At 45.3% G+C, this 22,500-nt stretch overlaps 2 protein-coding genes across 13 annotated transcripts in view; one reads left to right on the forward strand and one right to left on the reverse strand.

The window, feature by feature from the left end:
• Nucleotides 1-22,500, forward strand: part of MTOR (mechanistic target of rapamycin kinase) — a 212,797-nt gene that overhangs the window by 51,353 nt on the left and 138,944 nt on the right. For all 12 annotated transcript variants that reach the window (XM_040326325.1, XM_040326329.1, XM_040326326.1 and 9 more), the window contains 4 exons: nt 343-489; nt 2,102-2,244; nt 2,329-2,491; nt 8,345-8,490. In XM_040326325.1, coding sequence (XP_040182259.1) covers nt 343-489; nt 2,102-2,244; nt 2,329-2,491; nt 8,345-8,490 — 599 coding nt within the window. The remainder of the gene's footprint in view (nt 1-342; nt 490-2,101; nt 2,245-2,328; nt 2,492-8,344; nt 8,491-22,500) is intronic.
• On the reverse strand, nt 10,911-21,886 carry ANGPTL7 (angiopoietin like 7). Its single transcript, XM_040326338.1, has 5 exons — nt 21,388-21,886; nt 19,581-19,681; nt 18,089-18,283; nt 14,430-14,628; nt 10,911-11,839 (listed from the first exon to the last, which is right to left on the reverse strand). The coding sequence occupies exons 1-5, from the start codon at nt 21,869-21,871 to the stop codon at nt 11,670-11,672; spliced, it is 1,149 nt and encodes a 382-aa protein (XP_040182272.1). The 5' UTR covers nt 21,872-21,886; the 3' UTR covers nt 10,911-11,669.

The following is a 22,500-nucleotide window of genomic DNA, read 5'->3' on the forward strand; positions in this document are numbered from 1 at the left end:
GAATTGCTGTTTAACTTGTAATACCAACGGCTCACCACCAGATGGCGCCAGCTCACACATCTGGTTGTAATAACTTGTAATACCAACGGCCACCACCAGATGGCGCCAGCTCACACATCTGGTTGTAATAACTTGTAATACCAACGGCTCACCACCAGATGGCGCCAGCTCCAAGCCAAGTTGCCAGGATACCATTTCTAGTCACCATGGCGACCTGGCGCCAGGGATTTGTCGAGCCCTGACTTTAGGTATAGACAATTGGTACCAGATTTCTCTATGTATAGTTGGCATGGAGCACTGTTCTTTTTGTTCCTCTGACGGTGGTGACTGTTCACATTTTAGGGGTACACTCTGGCTGATGAAGAAGAGGATCCTTTGATTTACCAACATCGGACCTTTAAGGTGAACCAGGGCGAGTTGTTTGTCGGTGGCCCCTTGGATGCTGGACCAATGAAGAAGCTGCATGTTAGCACAACCAACTTGCAGAAGGTATGTGATGGAGTTGCTTTTCTAATACACTGTTCCTGTGCTGAGTAATGATGTTGGATTAGATGTTGGTATATTTGGAAGATGGTAGGCGGCATAGGTCACTTTCTCAGGGGTCTAAAGGGGTTGCATGCTTCGCACCACAAAAATTGGGGTTATTAAAGCGGAACTTCACTCTCTATTAACCACTTAAGCCCCGGACCAATATGCTGCCTAAAGACCCAAGGGGTTTTTACAGTTCGGGACTGCGTCGCTTTAACAGACAATTGCGTTTGGCTCCCAAACAAAATTGGCGTCCTTTTTTCCCCACAAATAGAGCTTCCTTTTGGTGGTATTTGATCACCTCTGCGGTTTTTATTTTTTGCGCTATAAACAAAAATAGAGCGACAATTTTGAAAAAAATGCAATATTTTTTACTTTTTGCTATAATAAATATCCCCAAAAACATATCTAAAAATATTTTTTTCCCTCAGTTTAGGCCGATACGTATTCTTCTACCTATTTTTGGTAAAAAAAATCGCAATCGTTTATTGGTTGGTTTGCGCAAAAATTATAGCGTTTACAAAATGGGGGATAGTTTTATTGCATTTTTTTTTTTTTATTGTTTTTTACTACTAATGGCGGCGATCATCGATTTTTTTTTTTTTCGTGACTGCGACATTATGGCGGACACTTCGGACAATTTTGACACATTTTTGGGACCATTGTCATTTTCACAGCAAAAAATGCATTTAAATTGCATTGTTTATTGTGAAAATGACAGTTGCAGTTTGGGAGTTAAACACAGGGGGCGCTGTAACATTTAGGGTTCACTTTGTGTGTGTTTACAACTGTAGGGGGGTGTGGCTGTAGGACTGACATCATCGATCGAGTCTCCCTATAAAAGGGATCACTCGATCGATGCGCCGACATAGTGAAGCACAGGGAAGCCGTGTTTACATACGGCTCTCCCCGTTCTTCAGCTCCGGGGAGCGATCGCGACGGGGCGGCTATAAACGAATAGCCGCGCCGTCCCGGATCGCTCCCAGAGGCTTACCGACCGCCGCATGTACCGAGGGGGGTCCCGATCGGACCCACGTCAAGCAGAGCACGTACGGGTACGTGCATGTGCCTGTCCGTGCCATTCTGCTGACGTATATTTACATGAGGCGGTCCTTAAGTGGTTAACATGGACTATTTGTAATCCCAATGCTGTTGATATTAATAAATGGATTGGGAAATATATCATATTCTTGTTACTTTCTGGTTTCCATGCCTAGGAAAATGATGTCATACATCCTAGGAGTCTTCAGGAGGGGAGGGTTCTTGGCTCAGCCTATGCTAAGGGCAGATGGATTCTGGGAAGTTAAATGCTACATGAATCATACGGCCTTACTCAAGATGCCCACTGCCAGAAGTGCTAGGGTGGTTTTCCCAAAAAAATTCTCGGCAAAATAAAGCTTGGAGACATGAAAGCATGAAGGATTTGGCTTGATACTTAATTTTTTTTTTTTTTTTGAGGGGGGGGTTAGAAATAGGTTAAAAACGGAAATCCACCCAAAAGAGAAGTTCCGCTATAAGCACGTAACATTTAGGTTTGCCCTTAGTCTATTATTTGGTTGTCTTTATCCCACAGGCTTGGGGTGCGGCCCGCAGGGTCTCCAAAGATGACTGGTTGGAGTGGTTGAGACGATTGAGCGTGGAGCTGCTTAAGGATTCCTCTTCGCCTGCCCTCCGGTCCTGCTGGTCGTTGGCCCAGGCATACAATCCCCTGGCCAGGTAGGGTTCTAGCTTTGTGTTGGTTTCAGATTGTATCCATGAATGTTGGACGCGTGGCTGAATATTTCTTGTACTTTGACACAGAGATCTCTTTAACGCGGCCTTCCTTTCCTGCTGGTCGGAGCTGAATGAGGATCACCAAGATGAGCTCATCCGCAGTATAGAGATGGCCCTGACCTCCCAGGATATCGCTGAAGTCACTCAGACTCTGCTGAATCTGGCTGAGTTTATGGAGCACAGTGACAAGGTAAGTGTTTGCTATAAGGAGTGATTGGTCAGTGCTAATATCCACATAGCAAATTCCCTTAGGACTTCTGGTATCGGTTTTCTTTGCTGTCACTGGAAGCATTTCTTCCACTCGTTCATCTGCTGGCCCAAAGTCAGTGACTGGTGCACTGGAAGAAACAGTCTGTGCAATAACAGTCTGTGCGATAACTTTTACAGGAGAATGCGCGAATTTCTGACATATTTTACATATGTTGTACTTGCAGGCTCAGTTCGTGTTTTAAAAAACAAACATAATGCAACATAATCGATGTGCATTTAGTACATTTTTGCCATGAAGGCTGCAGAGCATTCCTCCCTGTATTTCCTCCAACCTTGGGGCCATATGGAGGTGGTGGGGGGATGGTTTGGCTTTTGGGCATGGTGTATGTAACTGTGTTTCACTTTTACATGTAGGTGTAGCAAAAAGCATTGTCTAAAAAAAGTTGTGCCTAGCCTATAAGATTGTGATCCACTTAAAGCTCAAAAAAAAAAAAAAAAAAAAAAAAAATATATATATATATATATATATATATATATATATATATATATATATATATATATATATATATATATATATATATATATATATATATATATATATATATATATATATATATTCTCTCTATCTCCAGCACTGTCCTTGACTTCCTCTTCCGTTCAGTGTTGCTGGTCCTCTTCAGGACAGAACATTGTCATTCTACCCAATTCCTGTGAGCCCAGCTTGTCAACACATCTTCCTGGTCTTGTCACCACACATGTTGGTGAAATGACACATTTTTAGGGCCACTCAGTCCTGGTAGAAGTCTTGCCTTCAACTGCCAGATCTTGGGTCCCTTGCCGGGACTTTTGCCGAGTGCCCCCCATAACAAGTGGCTTGTTGTGGGCACACAAGCCGAACCGCTGCTCTGTGGCCATTCAGACATGGAGTTGCATCTCGGCCTTCTGTCTCCTCATTGGCCGACTGACTTTGATTGAAAGCAGTGGGAACTAATGGCGCCCCCGGCTGTGTCTTGGCCAGACAGGAGGGAGAGTTCTGGACAGCCGATGCTCTTGTGTAATATTGATGGATCGAGATGGGGGGGGGGGGGGGGGCGGCGCACCTGCACAAAGGCAGAGGCATGATGGGATTTGCAGTTTCACCACAGCTGGAGGGCCGAGATTGCCCACCCCTGATCTAGACTGTAAGCTCTAACAAGCAGGGCCCTCTGATCCTTCCTGTATTGTAACTGTACTGTCTTCCCTGATGTTTTGATGTTGCTTCTATCTCTCTGTATCTGCTGAACACTTTTGACATGCTGTTTTTAATCTGCTTACATATCCACACTAGGCAGACAAAGCCGCACGTCTGCTTTTGTAGTGCGTTTTTGTTTTTCCTCTGTTTTTTTTTTTTCTGGACGATTCTCCACTATTAACCCCTTCAAGACCGCCGCATGTACATATACGTCGGCAGAATGGCACGTACAGGCACATTGGCGTACCTGTACGTCCCTGCCTTCTAGCGGGTGGGACCCCCCCGCTACACGCGGCGGTCGGGTTCCCTCGGGGAGCGATCCGGGACGACAGCGCGGCTATTTGTTTATAGCCGTTCCGTTGCGATCGCTCCCCGGAGCTGAAGAACGGGGAGAGCCGTATGTAAACACGGCTTCCCCGTGCTTCACTATGGCGCTGCATCGATCGAGTGATGTCATTCCTACAGCCACACCCCCCTACAGTTGTAAACACACACTAAGTGTACACTAAATCCTACAGCGCCACCTGTGGTTAACTCCCAAACTGCAACTGTCATTTTCACAATAAAGAATGCAATTTAAATGCATTTTTTGCTGTGAAAATGACAATGGTCCCAAAAATGTGTCAAAATTGTCCGAAGTGTCCCCGCCATAATGTCGCAGTCACGAAAAAAATCGCTGATCGCCGCCATTAGTAGTAAAAAAAAAAAAAAATTAATAAAAATGCAATAAAACTATCCCCTATTTTGTAAACGCTATAAATTTTGCGCAAACCAATCGATAAACGCTTATTGCGATTTTTTTTTTTTTTTAACCAAAAATGGGTAGAAGAATACGTATCGGCCTAAACTGAGGGAAAAAAAAACATTTTATATATGTTTTTGGGGGATATTTATTATAGCAAAAAGTAAAAAATATTGCATTTTTTTCAAAATTGTCGCTCTATTTTTGTTTATAGCGCAAAAAATAAAAACCGCAGAGGTGATCAAATACCACCAAAAGAAAGCTCTATTTGTGGGGAAAAAAGGACGCCAATTTTGTTTGGGAGCCACGTCGCACAACCGCGCAATTGTCTGTTAAAGCGACGCAGTCCCTAACTGTAAAAACACCTTGGGTCTTTAGGCAGCATATTGGTCCGGTCCTTAAGTGGTTAACAGTTGCTGATAGATTCATGCTGGATAAGTTATATCCTTGAAATCTCTCTAGTAAGCCAATGCTGATATATTCTTGTCAAATATATGAAATCCAAGAAGTTTCTCCAGTCAGGCATCGGCACTAGGAGATTCATTCCAGATATATATATTGAAATTCTAGATAATTTTTCCATTTGGCAAAAGAGATATCCAAGATTCTGGAAGTCTCACTAGTCCTCTGAATGCAGGTTTTCCATGCTGGAATGCTCTCTGCTTTGGCCCTGCACTGCCAGCAGTGGCAACCGTCTGTTTTCCAGCTGTCACATGATTTCACGTCGAAGGTCAGGACGGTATTGTGTGGGGATTTTAAACATTTTTTTTTTGTTTGCCCACCTAGAGCCATGTCTTGATGTGAGTCTGTTTTAACCTGATCTGTCTTCCAGCTATTTCAGGATTTTGTTATGTCAGGCTGGTATTTTCTGGGGATTCTGCAGTCAGTTTTGGGCTGTTGCAGTGCTACTCCTGTACTTGTCTCTGTTCACTCCCTGTTGTGAGTACCTAGCAGGTGCTAATGGGTTAAGATTTTCTCAGTTTTAATTGTAAGGTTTTGTATAGGGTGTCTCCTACAAAAGCCATTGCTGCTGATGGTTCCTTTTTGTATAGGGAGTTCAACCTTTTTCTGCAGAGTTGCCATCTTATTTTTGCCCACATGGGGGAGTCCTATTATCTGCTTTGTCAGTGCATTTAATGGAATATTGCCTCCTTTACTGCACAATCAGCGTAGGGCAGTGGTCCCCAACCTTTGTGGCACCAGAGAACGCTTTTGGTGTAGACACTTTTATCAGGGCCCGGTGGGGCTGGGTGACGTCGCATAAGGAAGGTGGGTGTTTTGCGGAGTATTACAACCCACCCTGCTCTGTAATATAAAGGGGCCTGCACTGTAAGGATTACACTCCCCTTTATATCAGTGCCCTTTTGCAGTCATGGCCCCCCCATCACAGTCCTCCCTTCAGTCATGCCCCCCCCCCATCGCAGTCCTCCCTTCAGTCATGGCCCCCCCATCACAGTCCTCCCTTCAGTCATGCCCCCCCCCATCGCAGTCCTCTCTTCAGTCATGCCCCCCCCCCCATCGCAGTCCTCCCTTCAGTCATGCCCCCCCCCCCATCGCAGTCTTCCCTTCAGTCATGCCCCCCCCCCCCCCATCGCAGTCCTCCCTGCATTAATGCAGCCCCCCTTCCCCAATCTCAGTCTGCCCTGCATTAATGCAGCCCCCCTTTCCCAATCTCAGTCTGCCCTGCATTAATGCAGCCCCCCTTCCCCAATCCTCCCTGCATAGTGCCAATTTTAATCCATGCCTCCCCTGCAGCCTATGTCTATTCCCTCCTGCTTCAGCAAGAGGTGAGCCCTGTCACGGACCGCAGTATAGTTAGCAGCCTGTATGTCCTGTGTATTCTGTCATTTCTCCCGAGCCGCTGCCAATGTCAGCCTATTAGCAAGGCAGGGGGCGGGACGGCTGCAGATTGTTACAGAGAGTGAGGGACTCTTCATAATAACAAGTGGACAATCGCCCGCTTGTTAATATAAGTTTGGCAGCTCTCACTCTGTCACGACCTGCAGCTGTCCCGACCCCTGCCTTGCTAATAGGCTGACATTGTCAGCCGCTCGGGAGAAATTGCAGAATACACAGGACATACAGGCTGCTAACTATACTGCGGTCCGTGACGGGGCTCACCTCTTGCTCTGATGGCTGCCCGCTCGACAACAGGCCACGGACCGGTACTGGTCCGCGGCCTGGAGGTTGACGACCCCTGGCGTAGGGAATGTAGCTGTGAGCTGCTAGGTGATGGATGCTTCTGAGCCCCTTTGAATGTCTCTTCTGTTTGGGACTTATTTTATACCTGTTCGAACCTGTTGCTTACACCTCTTTTCAGAGCAGAGTTGGGCTGTATCCAGATTGGTCACAATGCCCAGAAAGCCAAGGGGGGCTGTACCCAGATCTCGCACGCAAGAGCGGGGAAGGCCTGTAATGTCTGCCATTGGTGCAGCATCCTTTTATGCAGTGACCTCTGGCATACACAGTGATCTTGCTGACGGTCCAGGGCAGAAGAAAGAGTCCCTGAAGGCACTGCAGGCCGCACCTGCCATGATGGTTGGAGTATGGGCCTAAATTGGCCCCTGCAGTTGTGCACTGGTGAGTGCTTTTGTGTTATGTAGAGCTGTTGCAGTTTCCCCTTGCAGTGTCCCCCTAGGTTGTAGAGGCTTTGGGTGGTAAGGACAGTAACAGCTATACAGGCTGTGGCAGTGTTTTAAAAGGGGTGGTCTGATATGGCGTGCACTTTTTTTTTTTTCATTTCGCTCTTCTGTGCATACATGGGCGCCAATTGGCATGTAATTTTTTTTTGGGGGGGGGGCGGGTTCCTAGTTGTAATAGGTAACCAGCTCCCGCTTCCTGGTCTGGTCGCCTGGCTCCCTAGGCGGCGACTCCCCCCTCCCTCCCTGCAATCTTCTGTTAATGTCACAGGTTCCAGAAGATTGCCTGGCCACTGATAGAGCACAGCGCATATTGTGCATGCCCAGCTGTGACCGCTTCCGGGCGCCCACTCTTGCAATGCCAGCGTGGGGGAAAGGAGCGAGTCTGTAGGTGAATTCTGAATGAACTCAAACTGACATCAACACAAGCCTGAAGCCTCCTGACAATTCTTAAAGACAAACCAATACATTATTAAGAAAAACACTGATGCTCATGGTACCATACACAGAACTGCCTATCCTGGAGGCAGGCTACTGTAATGTTTCCAGGATCTAGTTACAGCACCCTGCAGACTCCTCCAACCAGCCGTAATCTGCTTGTACTGTATAGAAAAGCACAGAGACCCAATGATGACATCATAGGGTCTAAAATAAGCCTTATAATGAAAATAGAACTGTTTTTATTCACAAATTTTGTTAGCGTGTTGAGTGGGAGAAGCCTGAACCAGGGGTAGGAAAATAAAAATATAATACACCTAAGGCCCCTTTCACACCGGACTCCGCTAGCTCAGCTGGGGAGTCTCTCCATTGTTCCCCACTGAGCAGGCAGATGACAAGTCTGGGTCCACTCCGTTGATACAGAGCGGACACGGACACAGCCTGCTGTTCTCTATGGGGCGATCAGATGGAAGCGGGACTGCCCGACTGCCTGTCAATTTCCATCAGACTGTCATCTGATCCCCAGGTTTTCATAGAGGGCAATGGATGGTCTGTTCGGGTCCACCTGAAAAACTAACGGGCGAACCATCAGTGTAAAAGGGGCCTAATATTTTAAAAGCTTAAAAAAAAAAAAAAAAAAAAAATTAAAACTCCTGCATTTCCAGGGTTGGCCCTTCAGGTTATATCTCATTTTTGCTGAGATTATAATATTGGTGAATTACTTTTGCCTGCTTGTACCTTGGACTGTGGTTGCTAATACTTTACTTTTGTCTGTTCCTTTAGGGTCCCTTGCCGCTGCGAGATGACAATGGCGTGGTCCTGTTAGGAGAGCGAGCTTCTAAATGTCGAGCTTACGCCAAGGCTCTCCATTACAAGGAACTGGAATTTCAGAAGGGACCCACACCGGCCATATTGGAGTCTCTGATCAGGTAGGACACGTCACTGGGTGTGAATGCCTTGGAGTATGTGTGGTCTGCATGGTGACCTTTTGACACTTGTCACGTTCACATGGTGCCTGTTAATGGGGTCTTCACACATTTCACGCCTCCTATTTCTGGTCTTGTTGTAAGGTCTCACAGCTGACAGCTGTCACCTGGTACCCCCCTAACACTCAGTCCTGCTACGTGTGTGGGACTCCTGGGGGCACTTCACTTGTGGGAATAGCTCACTGTCATATATTTTGCCCACAACCAAAATAGGAATTTACATTTTGTGTGGTGAATTCGTATTATTCTGAAACAGAAGTCAACACAGCAACGTAAAGTACGCTGAATGTCATTTTAACCACTTGCTTACTGGGCACATATACCCCTTTCCTGCCCAGGCGAAATTTCAGTTTTCGGCACTGTCACGCTTTGATCGTGCGACGTGGCTCCCAAACAAAATTGACGTCCTTTTTTCCCCACAAATAGAGCTTTCTTTTGGTGGTATTTGATCACCTCTGCGGTTTTTTATTTTTTGCACTATAAACAAAAATAGAGCAACAATTTTGAAAACAAAAACACTATTTTTTAGTGTTTGCTATAATAAATATACAATTAAAAAAAAAAAGTTTTCACTTTAGTCCGATACGTATTCTTCTACATATTTTTGGTAAAAAAAAAAATCGCAATAAGCGTATAGTGATTTGTTTGCGCAAATGTTATAACGCCTACAAAATAGGGGATAGAATTATTACTTTTTTTTTTTTAGTTATTATTTTTTTTACTAGTAATGGCGGCGTTCTGCGAGTTTTGTCACGACTGGATACATCGGACACTTTTGACACATTTTTGGGACCGTTCACATTTATACAGCGAAGAGTGCTATAAAAATGCACTGGTTACTGTATAAATGTGACTGGCAGGGAAGGGGTTAAATATGTACCCTGGGAGTGATTCTTACTGTGGGGGGAGGAGGACTGACTGGGGGAGGTTACCGATGGTTGTCCCTATGTACAAGGGACACACCATTGGTCTCCTCTCCCTGACAGGACGTGGAGCTCTGTGACACACAGAGGGAAAAAATTACACTTTTTTTAAATTAAAAAATAAAACCGTAAAGTTATCCCCATTTTTTTTTTATATTATGAAAGATAATGTTACGCCGAGTAAATTGATACCCAACATGTCACGCTTTAAAATTGCATCCGCTCGTGGAATGCCGACAAACTTTGACCCTTTAAAATCTTCATAGGCGACGTTTAAAAAAAAAACTACAGGTTGCATGTTTTGAGTTACAGAGGAGGTCTAGGGCTAGAATTATTGCTCTCGCCCTACCAATCGCGGCAATTGACTTTTCTCAGGTTTGTGTTCCCCCTTTGAAGAAGTTTGGTTTCTATGGCTGCGGCCATACATTACTGCTCTTGGTCATCATTGGGCATTATGCATTTTAAAGTGGAACTACGCTGTATCTGAGCAACACAAAGTGAAAACGCTTTTTAATATTCAAAGAAAACTCCCCCTCACCACATGTCTCCATGCTTAATTTTGTTGAGAAATCACTTTGAAAGTGGCCCGTGGCCACCTTGAAGCGAAGTCCCGCTGAATTTATTTTTTTAAGTCAGCAGCTACAAGTACTGTCGCTGCTGGCTTTGAAAATATGGACACTTACCTGTCCAGGGTGCCTGCAACGTCTGCACCCGAAGCCGATCTGTTCCTCGGCTCTCGGGTGCTGCCGCCGCCATCTTTGGTAAGGGAATCGGGAAGGAAGCCTTGCGGCTTCACTTCCTGGTTCCCTACTGCGCATGCGTGACTCCACTGGGTCCCTGCTGTCTTCTGGGACCTGTGTGTCTTCCAGAAGACAGCGAGGGTGCTGGAGGAGGTGCCGGAAGTGGCGTAGATAGCTGCTATCTATGCCTGTAAGTAGAAGCAAAATACCTGTATTAAACAGGTATCTGCATCCCCCCCCCCCCCCCTGAAATGTGACACCGGAAGGGGGGAGGATTCTGAAAAGCGGAAGTTTCATTTTAGGGTGGAACTCCGCTTTAAGTAAAAGCAGATGATTCATGTAGCATTTACTTCCTGAAATCCATCTGCCCTTGACTCAGGCATGCAGGAGGGTGTACGTAGGTGAGATAACCTCTCCTCCTCTTCTCTTCTCTCCTCCCTGAAGACTCCTGGGATGTATGACGTTATTTGCCTAGGCATGGAAACCAGGAAGTAACTGAAGAAATGTGGGGGGGATTTTTTTTTATTGCCAGTAAATTATGATGTACTTTCCCATCTATTTAATACTACTAACCGCATAAGGATTCAAAATGGTCAGTGTTGATTTGAAAGCGTGAAATTCCGCTCTAAATATGTTCTAACTCCTGAAAGTTTGCACACCCCAGTTAGAACAAAAAAAAGAACAACTCGTGACATGAAAGTATTTTTACATAAAAAAAATCTTTTATTTTTTGGCCTCTTGGCCAACAGTATAATTTTCTTTCCAGTTTCATAAAGCAAATAAAAATAGACTTTACAGTATCTAAAGCAGTCACATCCCGGGGAATAATCACCTATGTACAATCTTTCTGTGGTCGGCAATACAACTAAGACTGGATTTATTGAAGTCTGGACCGAGGAAGCCAGGAGCAAAAGTGGAGATGTAACGCTGGAAAATTGGGCAATCTGATTGGTGCTCCTCTCTTGCTAGTGATTTCTTTGGCCCAGGTTTGAATAAACCCTTCCCTTTAGTGTCTCTATGGTCAGGGCACTTAGGGCTGCCGTCGCCTCTAGTGGTTGTGCTGGGAATTGCATCTTTTAAAAAGCATATATATACATCTGTGGTCCCTCTTAGCTGTGTTAGTTCAGTGTGTAGTTCATGTCTGTTTCCTGTATGATGAGATGGGATATTTATTTGTCTGTTATTTAGAGATCTCAGATTATCCTGCATCTCCAAGCATGGCAGTCGTTTGTTAGTATTGTCATGTGACGCGCTCACTGAGCCGCCAAACAGTTTTCCTAACTGCTGTCCCCATTGTCCACAGCATCATGTCAGTGACTCCCCTTATGGGGCTAGCTCTCTGTATATACAGTGCAGGTGGATTCTACAAGGGTGGGGGGGTAAGGGAAGTAATGGCACTTGGAGGGGGCACTGTTGGTGTTGAGGTCATTGGATGCTGAGCAGGGTTTTCTTTCCCTCTTCATTGCTGGAGGTCTTGAGGTCGTATCTTCATCTCCACTCTCCTTAGAGAATAGGAAGACCCATGCCAGCCGTACCAGCTGATGCCATCCGAGTGCTTGCTGTGGTCTCCATTGCGATAGAAAACGCCGTTCAGGTTGGAGTCTGTGCAGCAGTTGTACCAATACCCTCCTGAAGGGGAAAAGTAGACAATGTTGTGGTGTATTGTCGGTGAATACTAAACTACATTTACGCCAATATTTTACATTTTGTAGATCACATACAAATTAGTAAAGACTTCAATAATGGCTGTCTGGTCAGGCAAGTAATTGGCATCCTTGCTTAGACCTCTTTCACATTGAGGCGTGGAGCCGCAGTGACGGTATAGCCACGCTATTTGTAGCACCGCTATACCGTCGTATTTACCGCGATATTCGGGCGCTAGCGGTGAGGTTTTAACCCCCGCTAGCGGCCGAAAAAGAGTTAATACCGCCTGCGTTGCGGGTGGTATTACCGCGCTTTCCCATTGATTTTAATGGGAAGGCGCGGTATAGGAGCGGTGAACACACCGCTCCTATACCGCAGTAAAGATGCGGCTAGCAGGACTTTTGGAGCGCTCCTGCTAGTGCACCGCTTCAGTGTGAAAGCCTTCGGGCTTCCACATTGAACACTACAGGGCATGATTTTTCATGCGGTATAGCAGCGCTATTTTTAGCGCTGTACCGCATGAAAAACGCCTCAATGTGAAAGGGGCCTTAATGACTGCTGTGATGAGGTCTGTTGCCTCCTACTGTGTCTGAGATATATAGAGTATATCCATAAACTCAATCAGACCCGACTTGCGTTGAGAGGGGACAGGTGAAACCGTTACACTTAGGCCCGGTTCACACCTAATACCGATGCGGCTCCCAGCAGGGGTCCTGTGCGTCCCAGTTAACCATTTCAGGTCCGATTTTCAGCCTGAATTTTGGGCTGAAATGGACCAAAAGACGCACAGGGCTCATGCGCTAATTCGCACTGGAGCCGCATCGGAGATGTGTGAACCGGCTCACAATCTCCTGCTATTGCAAATTTGGATGCAGCGATCTGCATTAAATTCTCAATAGTGTGGGCCGAGCCTTAAAGTCATTATGGCCAACCTTGCCCCAGCTCAATTGCTGTATTCAAGCTACAAAAGAAAATTTAAAAAGCCACACCCCCAAAGTGGGAACATTTTTTATTAAGTCCACAATGCATGAAGCTGGGCACTCGGTATGCTCTTGATAAAGAATTCCTTTTATTGGCTACATGTAAAAATAACACATCAAATGCAACGCGTTTCAGCTCATACAGCCTTCCTAATAGCCTACCAATATTAAAGTCGAGACGCATTGCATTTTTGATGCTGTCATTTTTACATGTAGCCAATAAAAGGATTTATTTTTCAAGAGTACACCGAGTGCCCAGCTTCATACATTGTGGACTTAATAAAAATGTTGCCCACTTCGGGGGCGTGGTCCTCTATATTTTCTTTTGTATTTTAAATACAGCAATTGAGCTGGGGTAAGGTTGGCCATATTGACTTTAAGGCTCGGCTCACACTATTGTGTTTTGTAAACCTCCTGAAATTAAAAATTGGCAAAGCATATCCTTCTATGGTGTCCAAAGCACCTAGTGATCTGTCTGCTTTATTATTCCTGTGCCATCTAAATATCCGCTAGTCGCTTCCAACAGTCTGACACAAAAAGCAATCCAGGGAGATGGCACCCTGACTCTTGCCACATGTGGTTTTCTTGTGAATAGTATTCAAGGGGTTGTAAAGGTTTGTTTTTTTATTTTCTAAATAGGTTCCTTTAAGCTAGTGCATTGTTGGTTCACTTACGTTTTCCTTTGATTTCCCTTCTAAATGTTTTTTTTCTTTGTCTGAATTTCTGACTTCCTGTTCCTCCTCAGTAAGCTTGCCCCCATCATCTGAGCTGTTCTGGCTGGGGGTTAGTCAGCGTCTCCCCGCAGGGATGTAGTCCCAAGGGAGGGGAGCGAGCACGCTGACTAACCCCCAGCCAAAACGACTCGGATGATGGGGGCAAGCTTACCGAGGAGGAACAGGAAGTAAGAAATTCAGACAAAAAAAACACATTTAGAAGGGAAATGGAAGGAAAGGGTAAGTGAACCAACAATGCACTAACTTGAAGGGGTTGTAAAGGTAAAAAAAATGTTTCCCTAAATAGCTTCCTTTACCTTAGTGCAGTCCTCCTTCACTAACCTCATCCTTCCATTTTGCTTTTAAATGTCCTTATTTCTTCTGAGAAATCCTCACTTCCTGTTCTTCTGTCTGTAACTCCACACAGTAATGCAAGGATTTCTCCCTGGTGTGGAGTGTCGTGCTCGCCCCCCTCCCTTGAGGGGGGAAGGGGCGAGCAGGAGAGTCAGGACGCTCTCTACGTTGCAGATGGAGAAAGGAGATGTGTGTTAGTGGGCGTCCTGACTCTCTGTAGTCCAAAGGAGGGGGCGAGCACGACACTCCACACCAGGGAGAAAGCCTCGCATTACTGTGTGGAGTTACAGACAGAAGAACAGGAAGTGAGGATTTCTCAGAAGAAATAAGGACATTTAAAAACAAAATGGAAGGATGAGGTAAGTGAAGGAGGACTGCACTAAGGTAAAGGAAGCTATTTAGGGGGGGAAAAAATTGTATCTTTACAACCCCTTTAAAGGAACCGATTTAGAAAATTTAAAAATGAACCTTTACAACCCCTTTTCAATGCGCCTCCGTAGTGAATTGCCTTCTGCATGCTTTGCTTACCTTTGCGCAGTCCGGCGCAGTCATCCAGGCACTTGTCATTGTCCTTGTCCTTGGTACTGAAGGCCGTGTTGTTGTGATAGCGAAGGGAGTCCCTGCCGGCGTTCCCGCTGTAGTTGCCCAGGAAAAGTCGATAACTGTTTGTTTCGTCGTTGAGGTAGAACTGGGCGTATTCTGCATATCGGACACGCCCCTCCCAGTCCTGAAATTACAGCAAGCAAAAGGGAAATGCTGACTAAGACATAAAGTTTTATGTTTTAGAGTTTGAAAACCAGCAGATGTAGTCACCAGTTTCAGGCTTTTTGTTAGATTCTCTGCTTGGCAGCACTAACACAGATTTCAATAGAGATCCGTCTGATTTAGACTGAAATCTATTGAACTACAATGACTTCTTCATTTATCAGTAAAGGGTCTTGCTTATCAATGTCATGGTATAAGCTGCTAGTAGTTGTTCACATTCAGCTGGTCATGTTCTAGTAGTCTGATCCTTTTATAGTGACAATGTAATGCTACATTTCACCACTGGATGGAGCTGTAGGAAAGGTCAGCAAGTGCAGCTCCCAAATTTAGTGAAGCCACGTGAATGGAAATTTTCTGTACTATTCGTGTATAAAAACATTTTGCTGTAAATATGTTGGATGCAGTGGTTTGAAGCGTTCAAATAAGGTCTGTCTCTGTCTGTGTCTGTCTCTGTCTGTCTGTGTCTGTGTCTGTCTCTGTCTGTGTCTGTCTCTGTCTGTCTCTGTGTCTGTCTCTGTCTGTCTCTGTCTGTCTCTGTCTGTCTCTGTCTGTCTCTGTCTGTCTCTGTCTGTCTCTGTCTGTCTCTGTCTCTGTCTGTGTCTGTCTCTGTCTGTGTCTGTCTCTGTCTGTGTCTGTGTCTGTCTCTGTCTCTGTCTGTCTGTCTGTCTCTGTGTCTGTGTCTGTCTGTGTCTGTCTCTGTCTGTCTCTGTCTGTCTCTGTCTGTCTCTGTCTCTGTCTCTGTCTGTGTCTGTCTCTGTCTCTGTCTGTGTCTGTCTCTGTCTGTGTCTGTCTCTGTCTGTGTCTGTGTCTGTCTCTGTCTCTGTCTGTCTGTGTCTGTCTCTGTGTCTGTGTCTGTCTGTGTCTGTCTCTGTCTGTCTCTGTCTGTCTCTGTCTGTCTCTGTCTGTCTCTGTCTGTCTCTGTCTGTCTCTGTCTGTCTCTGTCTGTCTCTGTCTGTCTCTGTCTGTCTCTGTGTCTGTGTCTGTCTCTGTGTCTGTGTCTGTCTCTGTGTCTGTCTCTGTCTCTGTGTCTGTCTCTGTCTCTGTCTCTGTGTCTGTCTCTGTCTCTGTCTCTGTGTCTGTCTCTGTGTCTGTCTCTGTCTGTCTGTCTCTGTCTGTCTCAGATTCTTAATTCTTAAGATGTCTTAATTCAAATGGATGTGATGGGGGCGTGTTTTATGTAAATACGTCGTGACCCGACGTAAACAACGGGGTTTTTTTTGAACGGCGCAAGCGCTGTCCGTGGGGGTATCCCAGTGCGCATGCTCGAAATTAAACCGGAACAAGCCAATGCTTGCGACGTCATTCTACGCAAATCCCTATTCACAACCGACTTACGCAAACGACGTAAAAAATTAAAAATGCGAGGCGGGAACGACGGCCATACTTAACATTGAGTACGCCACCATATAGCAGGGGTAATTGTACCCCGGAAAAAGCCGAACGCAAACGACGTAAAAAAAAAATGCGCCGGACGTACGTTCGTGGATCACCGTAACTAGCTAATTTGCATACTCGACGTGGAAATCTACGGAAACGCCACCTAGCGGCCGCTGAAAAAATGCACCTAAGATCCGACGGCGTACTAAGACGTACGCCTGTCGGATCGATCCGAGATGCAGTCGTATCTTGTTTTGTAGATGCAAAACAAAGATACGACGCGCAAAATTTGAAATTACACGGCGTATCAAGAGATACGCCGGCGTAATTCTTTTGTGGATCTGCCCCAAAGTATTCAAAAACACTGATCTTGATGTTTTGAATACTTTGAAGTACAGAGGAGGGATCTGGGGTCTTGTAGACCGCCGATCTCTCAGATCTCTCCTGTCGCTGCCTATTACTATATATATATATATATATATATATATATATATATATATATATATATATATATATATATATATATATAATGCACTGTCTTTTTTATTATTATTATTTTTTTTTTTAATACTGTTATTGCCATCACAAGGAATGTAAATATATATATATATGTATGTGTGTGTGTATATATATATATATATATATATATATATATATATATTTCTATCCAAAATATCGTCAGCGGAGGTGGCCGAAATATCTGTATCGAATCGGCACCAAAAAAACATATTGGTCAATCCCTAAAATGTGAAGGAGTTCTATCAGCATAGATGGGCTCTTTAGGAGAATGGATAGATTGCTGTTCATGTAACCTGAAAGTGAAATAACACAACTAGCGGTAATGGATTTTGGTCGCCTTTTTTCATAAGTATAGTTCTCCTTTAAAGCAGAACTAAAGTCTGCAATACTTGCCAATCCTTCAACGGTCCAATGTGCTGCACCCCAGCATCTTCTACCTAGCTTGTGCCGGGTGCAGCCACCTTAATTGGCCGGCGGGGAATGACGTTGCATCCTGTGCATGCGCAGGAGTACAGTCATCTCGGCATACAGGATCTGTTGCAGAATGTACATTGTAAGGCTGCATTCACACCTGAGCGTAGGTCATTCGGTCGTTTTTCCGGCGGTTTGTCGCGCGTATTCATGCTTATTTGCGCGTTTGCATACAGCGTCGTCCGACGTTTTTGTACTTCAACGTTTTTTATTTTACCCAATAGGAAAAACGATCATCTTTTCATCACTTGTTGCTATGTTGGTAGATTTTTTTTATCTTATGCCTGGGTGAAATGTTCTATTGATTTAAAGCGACAAAACGCCCGTAGCAAACGCTCGTTGTCGCGCTAGTCGCTTGAATCGAGCGTTTCTATGGGAAATGGAAACGCTCAAAAACGCCCAAAACGCCCGATACGCGCGACAAAAAAGGGTCCGGAACTTGTTTGAGCTTCAGGCTGCATTCACACCTCGGCGTACAAAATCGCGGCGTTTTGTCCCGCGAATTGCGTCGACAAATGGTGGCGTTTTGTACCATGATTCGCGGCGACAAAATGCCGCGATTGTAAATGCAGCCTTCACCCCCTCTATGGAGATGGTTCACATCTCCTATGCCGAACGCCGCCTGAAAAAAAGGTCCGGGACTTTTTTTCAGGCGTTCGGCGTGGAGATGTGAACCATCTCCATAGAGGTGCATGCTAAATCATCCCTCTGGCGTCTCAGGGGTGGCTGCGGCGTCGCACTACAGGCGTATATACGCCTAGGTGTGAACGGGGACTTAGGCGTTCGGCGTCAGGCGTTTTGGAGTGGAGATGTGAACCATCTCCATAGGGAATAATGTATTTTTTTCCCCTCTAGCGTTTTTGAGCGTCGCGCTTAAGGCGACAAACCGCTCAGGTGTGAATGCAGCCTAAAGGAGACTAGGTTTATCTTTATTGCGGAAGAGACTCTTCTGCAATAAAGAGACGCCTACTTGCAGTTTTCTGAAATGGAGACTTGTTTCCACTTTAATAAGATGTGTTGCAGTGATTGATTAATGAGGCGTGAACAATAATTACCTCCATCTCTACTCTCAGGACCGTCGGCCTTCTGGTCAGGCGATGGATGTGCTCATTGCCCAACCAAAAATCTCCCCGAATGTTGCCAAAGCCTTCCCGGTACTGCTTCCAGTCTCTGTTGAATGAGGTCAGGCCAATTTTCCTCCTCTGTATGAGGGTCCATCCGCCTCCTTGGGTCTCCATATCACAGTAGACCTAATAATGACACAACATAATCAAATAATGGATTGGGTTTCTCAGCACAATAAACAGGCAGTATGTAGGATCGTGTAGCGACCATCATGAATAAAAGCTGCTTGCAGGCTTCAGCTTTTCAAGCTCAGATATTAACCACTTCTAAACCGCTGTACGTCTTTATACGGCCTAACTTTAAAGATGGATATCTCGGTAACAGCAGCAGCTGCTGCCACAACCGAGGTATCAATCTTTAGTGTCAGAACGTTAACGGCGGTCTCCGCGGCGGATTCGCCGCAAGATCGACGGCTCTCCCGCGCCTTCCGCCGCTTACCGGAGCCGTCGGTAGCGGCGGAGGAGATCGGGACCGTTCGGCAGCTGAGCGGGGACGAGACTGAAGGAAAAATCTCCTTCGCCCGTCCCCATAGCTCTGCTGGGCGGAAGTGACGTCAAAACGTCGGTCCCGCCCAGCCTCTTAAAGAAACTTTTTTTTTTTTTTTTTTGTCATTTGAAAAAATGACAGTTTCAAATTTTTTTTTTTTTTTTTTTTTTTTTTTTTGCATTTTAGTCTAAATATGAGATCTGAGGTCTTTTTGACCCCAGATCTAATATTTAAGAGGACCTGTCATGCTTTTTTCTATTACAAGGGATGTTTACATTCCTTGTAATAGGAATAAAAGTGATCATTTTATATATTTTTTTTTTTTTGTCCCGACGAGCTTGTGCGCAGAAGCGAACGCATACGCGAGTAGCGCCCGCATATAAAAACGGTGTTCAAATCACACAAGTGAGGTATCGCCGCGATCGTTAGAGCGAGAGCAATAATTATAGCCCTAGACCTCCTCTGTAACTCAAAAAATGCAACCTATAGAATTTTTTAAACGTCGCCTATCGAGATTTTTAAGGGTAAAAGTTTGACGCCATGCCACGAGCGGGCGCAATTTGTAAGCGTGACATGTTGGGTACCATTTTACTCGGCGTAACATTATCTTTCACAATATATAAAAAAATTGGGCCAAATTTATTGCGGTCTTATTTTTTAATTCAAAAAAGTGATTTTTTTTCCAAAAAAAGTGCGCTTGTAGGACCGCTGCGCAAATATGGTGTGACAAAAAGTATTGAAATGATCCCCATTTTATTCTCTAGGGTGTTAGAAAAAAATAAATATATAACGTTTGTGGGTTTTAAGTAATTTTCTAGCAAAAAAAAATGTTTTAGTCTTGTAAACACCAAATCTGAAAAACACCCAAAGTAGAGAAGTGGTTAAACAAGCTTGTATATGTTACAGGTAAGAAAAGCTATGTGTGATATTTCTTACCTCCAGCTCCGGACTCCCCAAAAACTCATCCGCAGGCATTTTGTAGACACCTGAGATCCTATAATTCTTCTGGTAGAGGGACGAGCAATCGTAAAGGGCGTCTAAAAAAAAAAAAATAAAAAAAAATCACTTAGGGGGAGGAAGAACGTGTGAAATGCTATGATGGCATGGAGAACATCTTCTCAGATTCCTTCCCACCTGCAGTAAATCATCGGCACATTTCAGACAGATATTCTTAGAAACCGCAATAAAAAAAGAAAATACGTTTGGAAGCACGTGTGAGGACCACCTGAAGCCTGCCCCGGGCAATCCATTCCTTGGATGTTGATTTACACCCTGTCACATACATCTCCACCCTTTTGGGACACCTGTGAAATTTTCTCATCACGTTGCTGCCACATCCCTTGTCTGTGCAAGAGATGGAAAGCATCAAATTGGTTTCCATTCCACCCACACGGCTACGAAAACCCCCCAGCTGGTGAATGTCATTCGCTTTTCTGTTGCTGAATTAGTTTTCGTACCCCCGGGGGGGTGCCTGCTTATTTGTGTTAAATCTTTTTGACACTAATCTCAACTAACGACGGGAGGAGAGAGGGGGGGGGGGGGCTGCCTATGCATTTTGGTGTAACTGGAAAGCCCTGGAAGGATTATTGGCAAGTTTCTGCTAGAAGATAATTTCGGGGGATTTAAGCTGCTGGGTTGTGTTTGTGCATCTGTGTGCTAAGCAACTGTCATTCCACATTCAGCTGAGGGATCACTTCAATGGGTTAGACAAGAAGGTATCTGGTGATCTTCATCCATTCCCTTCAATACTGGAGGATCTGGATGTTTTTCTGGCAGACCTCAAATCTCAGGACGCCCTTGAAAAGCGCTCATGTGCAGGAGTTGATTTTTGGGTTGATGGCATCCCTTTACTGCAAGATGAAGGGCAGTACTCTAGAGCAGGGATATGCAATTAGCGGACCTCCAGCTGTTGCAGAACTACAAGTCCCATCATGCCTCTGCCTCTGGGTGTCATGCTTGTGGCTGTCAGAGTCTTGCTATGCCTTATGGGACTTGTAGTTCTGCAACAGCTGGAGGTCCGCTAATTGCATATCCCTGCTCTAGAGCACTGCCCTTCATCTTGCAGTAAAGGGATGCCATCAATCCAAAAATCAACTCCTGCACATGAGTGCTTTCAAGGGCGTCCTGAGATTTGAGGTCTGCCAGAAAAACATCCAGATCCTCGGGTATTGAAGGGAATGGATGATCACCAGAGGATCTGGATGTTTTTCTGGCAGACCTCAAATCTCAAGATGCCCTTGAAAAGCGCTCGTGTGCAGGAGTTGATTTTTGGATTGGTGGCATCCCTTTACTACAAGATGAAGGGCAGTACTCTAGAGCAGGGATATGCAATTGGCGGACCTCCAGCTGTTGCAGAACTACAAGTCCCATAAGGCATAGCAAGACTCTGACAGCCACAAGCATGACACCCAGAGGCATGATGGGACTTGTAGTTTTGCAACATCTGGAGGTCTGCTAATTGCATATCCCTGCTCTAGAGCATGGGTCTTCAAACTACGGCCCTCCAGTTGTTCAGGAACTACAATTCCCATCATGCCTAGTCATGTCAGTGAATGTCAGAGTTTTACAAAGCCTCATGGGATGTGTAGTTCAACAGCTAGAGGGCCGTAGTTTGAGGATCCCTGCTCTAGAGGGATGCTATGTATATATAAGCTGGTGTCCTATCAAACTGGCATCTACGTACACGACTTGGTGGCTGACTATAGACAACCTGCATGGCCATTGATGCCCCCATCCCTCTTACCTGCTGTAGTCTGAGTTTGCGTCTGGGCGGCTGCCTGCAGCTGCATGATTCCTATCTGGTTATTCATCTCGGAGTACTTCCCCTCCGCGTCCATCACCCGTGTCTCCATCTGTTTGTAGCTGCCCTCCAGCTTCATCACCTGCATGACCACGTTCACCCAGTCGGTCTCCTGCTTCTTGGTCAGCTCCTCCAGTATGCTGCTCAGGTTGGCGATCTGGACTTTGAGGTCTCGTACCTCCTCGCAGCAGGGAGGCAGCTTCGTCAAGCCATTGAGGGGCTTTTTCTTGGGAGATTTCTGCAGAAGGACTGGGGAGGCTCCTAGAGATAGCAGGAAGATGCTGATACAGGCAAAGGCGTGGAGCTTCATTGTGAGAAGTACCAGCTTGTCTTTTTCTTTTTTTTCTTTGCTGTCCTTGAAGTGAAGAAAAGCTCCTCTTTTGCTGTCTGTGTGGCTATGCTCTTCTGAATACAAGTCCTGCAGCATCTTAAATATCCCACGTCTTGGAGCCTTCCTTGCTCACCCTCCCACCCAACTCCTCTCCTCCTCCAAGCCAGGTGCCAGCTTGCTAATTCTATTGCTCGACTCCTAGCAAAACTAAGGGAGGGGTTTGGCCAGACCATGCTTCTTTACTCCCAATAGTGTAATATTTCCACAGCAATACAGTCCATGTTAACCCTTCCTGGATGGTCATGGGCACACAGTAATGCTGACCAGCTAGGGTCGAGGAACGTTCAGGGTACTCAATGGAAACAATCAGTCAAGATGACCTCATCATGGCAGCATCTAGTATGATTTTTTTTTTTTTTTTTTTTTTTAGAGCCCCTTTTACACATTCTGCATCTGGAAAGTCTTTGATGTTTGTTTTAGCTCTTCAGACAGAAGCCTAGCAATAACCATGGGGACTTGTTTTCCTTAAGCACCAGTGTGTAAAAATGTTTGCATTACAAGAGACATGAATCCCGATCTGAGTACAACACGTAGGTGTCTGAATAACCCAGACTAATGAACTTCCCGGGACAAGAAGTTTTACTTTGTAAGCCAGCATCCAGGCATGTCTGAGTCCACAAAGAAATGCATGAAATGCATGTCCACCCCCCCCCCCCCCCAATATA

Source organism: Rana temporaria, chromosome 10 (genome assembly GCF_905171775.1).
Source record: "Rana temporaria chromosome 10, aRanTem1.1, whole genome shotgun sequence".
Lineage (NCBI taxonomy): Eukaryota > Metazoa > Chordata > Amphibia > Anura > Ranidae > Rana > Rana temporaria.